The sequence below is a fragment of the Syngnathoides biaculeatus genome, chromosome 4 (genome assembly GCF_019802595.1).
Source record: "Syngnathoides biaculeatus isolate LvHL_M chromosome 4, ASM1980259v1, whole genome shotgun sequence".
Classification (NCBI taxonomy): Eukaryota; Metazoa; Chordata; class Actinopteri; order Syngnathiformes; family Syngnathidae; genus Syngnathoides; species Syngnathoides biaculeatus.
Window position 1 is genome coordinate 10,522,074 of NC_084643.1, and position 6,841 is coordinate 10,528,914.

At 44.8% G+C, this 6,841-nt stretch overlaps 1 protein-coding gene across 1 annotated transcript; it reads right to left on the minus strand.

Annotated features, from left to right (window-relative positions):
- Positions 1–279: 279 nt before the first annotated feature.
- On the minus strand, positions 280–6,841 carry LOC133499349 (phospholipid phosphatase 1-like). Its single transcript, XM_061817278.1, has 6 exons — positions 6,365–6,841; positions 4,480–4,631; positions 4,128–4,408; positions 2,941–2,998; positions 2,203–2,379; positions 280–1,215 (listed from the first exon to the last, which is right to left on the minus strand). Exons 1-6 carry the CDS (start codon positions 6,420–6,422, stop codon positions 1,090–1,092), a joined length of 852 nt encoding a protein of 283 aa, XP_061673262.1. The 5' UTR covers positions 6,423–6,841; the 3' UTR covers positions 280–1,089.

Below are 6,841 nucleotides of genomic sequence, written 5' to 3' on the forward strand. Positions count from 1 at the left end.
AAGGTCAGGTTCGACTTGACATTATTTTTGCGCTCCAGAAAAAAAAAAAACTTGAAGATTTTATGATAGCACCGGCTGCAATTTAGAACCATTTGTTTTTACTGCCCCCTTGACTATCGATCTATCTATGAAAATAAATAAATGACTCCTATATTACCATTATACTACTTATGTATTTTTGTAATAGATTGTACAAGTTTGTGCAACATGAGTATATAAGTGTGTTTGCAAAAATACAAAATTAAAAAGTGGGAGGGACAAAAAAAAAAGAATCATGACAAAGTAGCAAAATGATTTTATTTTCAGCAGTACCACTCGTATCAGGGGTGGGCACCCTACAGCCCGTGGGCCATTCGCAGACCCCCAACAGCATTTGACTTGGCCCTTTCATTCTTAAAAGCACATAAAACCTTGCAGAAATTGTGATTAAAAAGCAGAAATGTATAAATTAACAACGAAATGCTGACAATACATAGCAATAAACACAATCACCATACTTTGGCCTACAATTTAGCATTGTCTTTGGAGCACTTAACCGAAAAGCTGACCCACCCGTGATTTGAAGTATCTCCGATACAAATTTGAATGAAAGTTATCCATCAATCCATCCATTTTCTAAGCCGCTTATCCTCACACGGGTCGCAGGCGTGAGGGACAACATGGCGGCAGGGGTTAAGACAATGCGGCTATCTGATTGGCTACTATTCTACGAGTGATTGACAGGTCGGAAAGGTCCGTTGTTGGGTGCTTCTGTCATTGCATCCCATCTTGCTGTTCGCAAACTGTGCGTTCCTAACTTTTTCTGAGTGGTGCACGTATGACAGCGGAGGTTTTTGCTGGTGCCGCCAGGCCTTCCCCTTCTGAGCCCGTTTGCAGCTAGCACACGTGAGATCCGGAGCAAATGGAATTTCCGTCCTGGGTGACGCACGTTGCGCATCCACGAAGAGCACGCTCTGGGCGGCGAGCTCACATCGAGCTTAAAAACTCTTTGTACCTCAGTCAAGTTACCTGTGCTGCACCCTTTCCAGTCCCTCCTCGAGCCAGAGTGATGGTGTGTGTACGGGGGCGGGGTAGGGGCCGTGGGGGGTTTCAGTCAGTACTTCCGTAGTGGTTGCAATTGGGTGGGTTCTCCTGTAAACTGGTGTGCCGGCCGCCTTCTTCCTGGGACACGCCCGCCTCGACGGGCTGCTGGAAGAAGTTGGACACGCCGAACACCTGCAACAGGATTTTTGTCATTCCAACATAATGGCATGGCTAGAAAAACTACCATAATTCCTGGCCTACTGACCGCACCTGGTTCTAAGCCTCGGTACACAGAAAGAGTTTAACACTAGCGCGGAGCTAGCGTTAGCGCACCTAGTTATAAGCCTCATTACGCAGAAAAATGCTAGCGCGGTGCTAGCGTTAGCGCACCTGCTTATTAGCCTCGGTACACAGAAAAAGTTTAATGCTAGCGCGGTGCTAGCGTTAGCGCACCTGGTTATTAGCCTCGGTACGCAGAAAAAGTTAATGCTAGCGCGGAGCTAGCGTTAGCGCACCTAGTTATAAGCCTCATTACGCAGAAAAACGCTAGCGCGGTGCTAGCGTTAGCGCACCTGCTTATTAGCCTCGGTACACAGAAAGAGTTTAAAGCTAGTGCGGCGCTAGTGTTAGCGCACCTGGTTATAAGCCTCGGTGTGGGGAAAAAGTTTAATGCCAGCGCGGTGCGAGCATTAGCGCACCCGGCTACAAGCCTCGGAACGCAGAAAGAGTTTAACACTAGCGCGGAGCTAGCGTTAGCGCACCTAGTTATAAGCCTCATTACACAGAAAAAGTTTAATGCTAGCGCCGTGCTAGCGTTAGCGCACCTGGTTATTAGCCTCGGTACACAGAAAGAGTTTAAAGCTAGTGCGGCGCTAGTGTTAGCGCACCTGGTTATAAGCCTCGGTATGCAGAAAAAGTTTAATGCCAGCGCGGTGCGAGCATTAGCGCACCTGGCTATAACCCTCGGAACACAGAAAAAGTTCAATGCCAGCACTGCATAAAACGCGGGGTTGAAAGCGTGTGAAAAAAGTCGCAGCTTGTCGGTCAGACGTTATGGTATATATGCAGCACGACAGTAGAAGTACAGATACTTGCGTTAAAAATGAAGTACAACCACCTCTTCAACTTCTGCGCTTAACTCTGAGACGTGCTTTCGATGGCAAAGGTGGCGGTACTCACAGTGAAGACGGCCACGGCGCCGCCCTGCAGGAGGCCGGCGAGCACGTCGGTCCAATGGTGCTTGTAGTCGGAGACGCGGGACAGGCCCACGTAGACGGCGGTGGCGAGCAGGAAGAACTGCACGGTGGGCCGCAGGAGCCTGGCCCACTTGGCCTTCAGTCTGGCGTGGATGTACAGCTGGCGACGGCACAAAAGACATTTCAAGTAAATGAAAATACAGTACAGTCAACCACATAGCTGGGTTTTCCACAATTCAAGTTGCTACATGTTAGCATCCTTGAGACTGCGGGCACTTTATGAGTTTTATTTGAAGTAGCGCTACGCTATCGCATGGTCTAAAATGAACATTTTCTGTACTCAGGTTGCTATCTTGCTGCCATATGAACTGTTAGCATATTAGCATTCTACTCACTGCATGTAGGCTTTTGGCACCTGTCTACTTGAGATGCTACCAAATCAAAAACAAATTATGACAATGCCCGAAGAAAAATGAAAAAAATTCACAAGTCACGATGACGACGTTATTTTAGAGGAACTTACGCTGAGACAAGATGCGGAAACAGTTCTGGCACGTTGCTAACCCGAAATGCAAAACCGCATCAATATTGACTACTGGATGTACATATACATATCCCGTATTATTAAAATTAGCAATTATTTCCCCGCGTATGTGAGCCCAAAGGGTTCTCCTGTTTTGTCGCCAAAAAAAAACAAAAAAAAAAAAACGATTGTACTTACAACAAGAAACAACATGCAGTACATGGAGAATGACGAATGGCCAGAATAGAAAGACAGCCTGCAAAAGATTAAAAACAAAAACCATATTTTTTCAAAGTCAATAAAGGTCATTCATCTTCTGCACAACATAATACTTTTCATCTAAAAGTGGACAAATTGTTTTTTCTTTGCCCATTTTTCACATCTATATAAGCAAAATGTATAAAAATATTTATCATACAATCTTCAAAAATTTCACGAGTTTTTTTTTTTCTGTTTCGGAAAAAATAAAAATACACTCAGCAACGTGTTCTTTTGTGACATTGTATTTGTATATCAGTCATTTAACCTTTGTGTTGTACAAGAATGATTTGAAATTACAGTTTGAGTACTTTCTTTTTTACAAAACTGCTTTTGAGGTCAATAAAACAAACTTGTAAGCTGAAATGCAGTGAATACTCGGTTCTCCAACTCCACGTTCTCGAACAAATCAGTTTTCGATCGAAACTTTTGTGATTTTATTTTTTTGGTTTCCGTCTTGAAACGAAAATCGGTACCCGAAACTCCCCCGATAAAACACAGAAATCAAATAACGCCCTCCCCCTCATTATTGCGTCTCTAAAGTTATTCTGCACTTTTGATCATTAAAAAGTTTACAAGGCTGGTTGCCGAGTCGCTCTGGATACGGCAATGTCCTCCCAGCCTCGCCTGCTCTACTACTAAAGCATATATTTTAAGCAAAAAAATAAAATACTTTTTGTAAATTATTTTATGGTGTTAAGTATTTAAACCATACATGTATTTCGACTATGCAGTTTATTGTCGGGAAAAGCTAAAACGAATGCTTTAAAAACCCATTTTTTTTTAGGCTTGGAATGCATTATTTCTTTTTCCATTCATTGTAATGGGACATATCGATTTGGTTTTCAGACAAGTCACTTCTGAAACCATTTTCTGGAACAGATTGTGGTTGAGAAATGAGGTTGTACCGTACATCTGAAAAAAAGAAATTAGCATTCTCCATTTTTCGGTTCCAACGGGACAACACCAGGTTGACTGATCAAATCTGATGAATTGTATCGCAACAGACAATAGCTAAGGGATAGTTTTGCAAAATATTGCAGTTATGCTTTCTTTTTTTTACTGCATTCAATATAAAAACCTACCGAATGGTCACGGGAGCAGGACAGTTAGGAGACGTTTTGTACCTGGCTTCGTCCACCAGGAAGGGGTCGCCGGTGCAGGTGAAGTTCTCCACGTATCCGCCGGCTTCGCAGTTGATGCGATCCCACCGCGGCTCGCACACGGCCAGGAAGTGCGGCCGCAGTCGCCCGACGGAGTACTTGGCGATGTCTGTCAGAGACTGGCTGGCCGCCGCGCCGAACAGGTAGCAGCCCGCGGCCTTGTACACCCGAGCTGCGTACTTGTGGCCGAGCGTCTTGCTCTTCGTGTGGGTCAAGTAGACCGAAAGGCACTCGCCGCACATGATCTAGACGAAAACGTGAGAGAGACGACGAACGGACGGAGCCGGTTTCGATGGGGTCGCGAGATGCCGCTTACGACGATGAGCGTGAAGGGGATCATGACCCCTCCGAGGAGCTGGTAGGAAATGGTGTCCTCTCGGAGAGGGTAGCGGATGGACTCGTCGTTGCAGAAGAAGCCTCGCTTGAACGGCCTGTGCTGAGGAGTCAGAACCAAGAAGGGGAGGCCCACTGGCGGATTGAAGAGGACACGCAAACGGAGATCGGGAATCACAAATAGGAGGGACTAAAAAGGTTTGCCGGACTCAAATTTGCCGGGGCTGAGGGTCGGTCGACAGAGCCGGGATTGCGTCCGCGCAACACGTGCAAATTGGCGCATACAAATTGAGGGCTGCTTTGATCTCTTTATTTGATCAAAAAGGCAGAGCGTGCAAAAAGAGACCTGACGGGGCAAACGGCTCTTTTCATCTTCTGTAAACATTTTTGAGATCGCAAAAACACGACATCGTCTATTCAGCAACGTCGTATCACCTGCTGTTTGACAAAACTCCATTCAACGCCGCATTTCTGTGCGTCCAGGACATTTCAGCGTACTGTGGCAATATGCTCTCCTCGCTTACGCCTGTTCCGCGGGTGCACTGTCCAGCGTTTTAGATGCCGTGTTTCGCAGGATGAACATTCATCTAATTCCCACACACACACTCGAGAAGTGCTAAATCATACCTCGTACAGTAACGCCTCGGTTCTCGTCTCGACCAAAAGCCGTTCTAGAAGGCAGCTCAAAAACCGATTTGTTCGAAAACCAAAGCAACCGCCGCGCGCGTTCTGTTATTTCCGTTTTTTTTTTTTCTGTGGGTGGGAATTCACAACAGAGTGCGTCGTGGGTCAACTGGTCTGGCCGCACGCGTTCTATTATTTCCGGGTTTTATTGGGCGCGTTCGGGTACCGATTTTCGTTCGAAAACAGAAACAAAAAAAAAATCCCGAAATCTTCGTCTGAAAAAGGGGACGTTCGAGAACCGAGGCTGTACTGTGTCCGGTTGCCGGCTTCTCCAAAAATATCACTGATAGATTTCTTTTTTTGTCACTGTTTGCTTTCCGTTAACACTTCCACTTCCATCTCTTAAAACAATGATGTCAACACTTGAGTTTCTTGACATATCATTGAAGTTATCGCAGCATTACATTTATTGGTATGAACTGAAAAAAATTAGTGACCACTTATTTTTTCGATGTACACCAACGTGACAACAGTACCATGTGTATTTAGAGGGAAGCAAAATGATGAAAATTGATGATGAGACCTCCTGTACTGAATCATATCAGTCTACAGAGCAGCTGTACTGTATGTACATAACGATGGCTGATGAGTGTACCGTCTGCATGCCAAGTATATGACGCGTCACAAACTCAGATTCAATAATGACGGGGCCTACAATTGCATCTTTTATTTCCAAAGTACGTCATTAAATTATGCCTAATTTCTGATGGGTTGCTTTTCATTAAGCGAGATTTCGCTCCCTCCCCCCCCCCCCCCAAAAAAAAAAAAAAAACCCAAGGGTGTGTGCACGTTAATGCTCTTAACTGTACCTTGGAAAACCAAGGCGATGAAGCTGAAAATGTGTTTCAAACGAGTCAACTGGTGGTGATTTAGCCCACATGGAACAAAACTAGAGCGATATTGCCGGGGTCAGTGCATCCATTCTGCTGGTGCTGCACGTTTCTTATGATTACAAAGCAAATACAGTTGTGGACTAAAAATATAACTTTGGTATGGAAAACTCACACATAGGGAGGAGGAACTTTTCCACCTCCCCTGCCTGAGCAATGGCCACATCAAGCTTCCCAGTGTGTATTTACATAATAATTATGCGTGAAATTTGTACTGCTGAAATTTTTCAAACTCTGTGCTCAATAGAAAGTCAATAAAAGGTAAATGGAGAGAAGAGATCACATTTTACATACCGAGAGTGAGGCAAGTGAAGTCCAACAAGATGTATGGGATGCCAGAAACCTCAAACATGTTGTCTTTTTTGTTTAGAAAAAAAAAAAAAGAAAAATTTAAAATCCTTTTTTTTTTTTTTTTTTTGCTCTTATTCGGTTAAACACACCAGCTTCATCGTGTGACACGAGTAAAAGCGGAAGGCTTCTATTTCACACCACGCGAGAAGAAAGTCACGCAGCTAATTCGGGCCACGCGTGGACAGCCTCGCAGCCGTCAAAATTGTCCCGCAGCCGGAGCATCTTTCGCGGCCGCGTCGGAGGCGAATTTACCGGCGCGATACTGAAACTGAGCAAGCGGTTGTCGTTGTGAATAATGCCGCCTTCGCGGTCAGCTGGGAAATAATATAAACTAGCGGCTGCCTTTTCTTGACACGCAATATTAAAGTAAAAAAAAAAAATACTGTTCAAGAAATGCATGAACAAAAAGAAGTAATCCGA

What these genes read in the sequence shown, in the direction of transcription:
- LOC133499349 (XM_061817278.1), bottom strand. Translation starts at nt 6,422, where the DNA reads ATGTTTGAGGTTTCTGGCATCCCATACATCTTGTTGGACTTCACTTGC. An exon ending in CTTCACTTGCCTCACTCTCG is followed by an intron (nt 4,632 to 6,364) that starts GTATGTAAAATG and finishes TCAATCCGCCAG; the next exon opens with TGGGCCTCCCCTTCTTGGTT. An exon ending in ACTGCATGTTGTTTCTTGTT is followed by an intron (nt 2,380 to 2,940) that starts GTAAGTACAATC and finishes TGCCGTCGCCAG; the next exon opens with CTGTACATCCACGCCAGACT.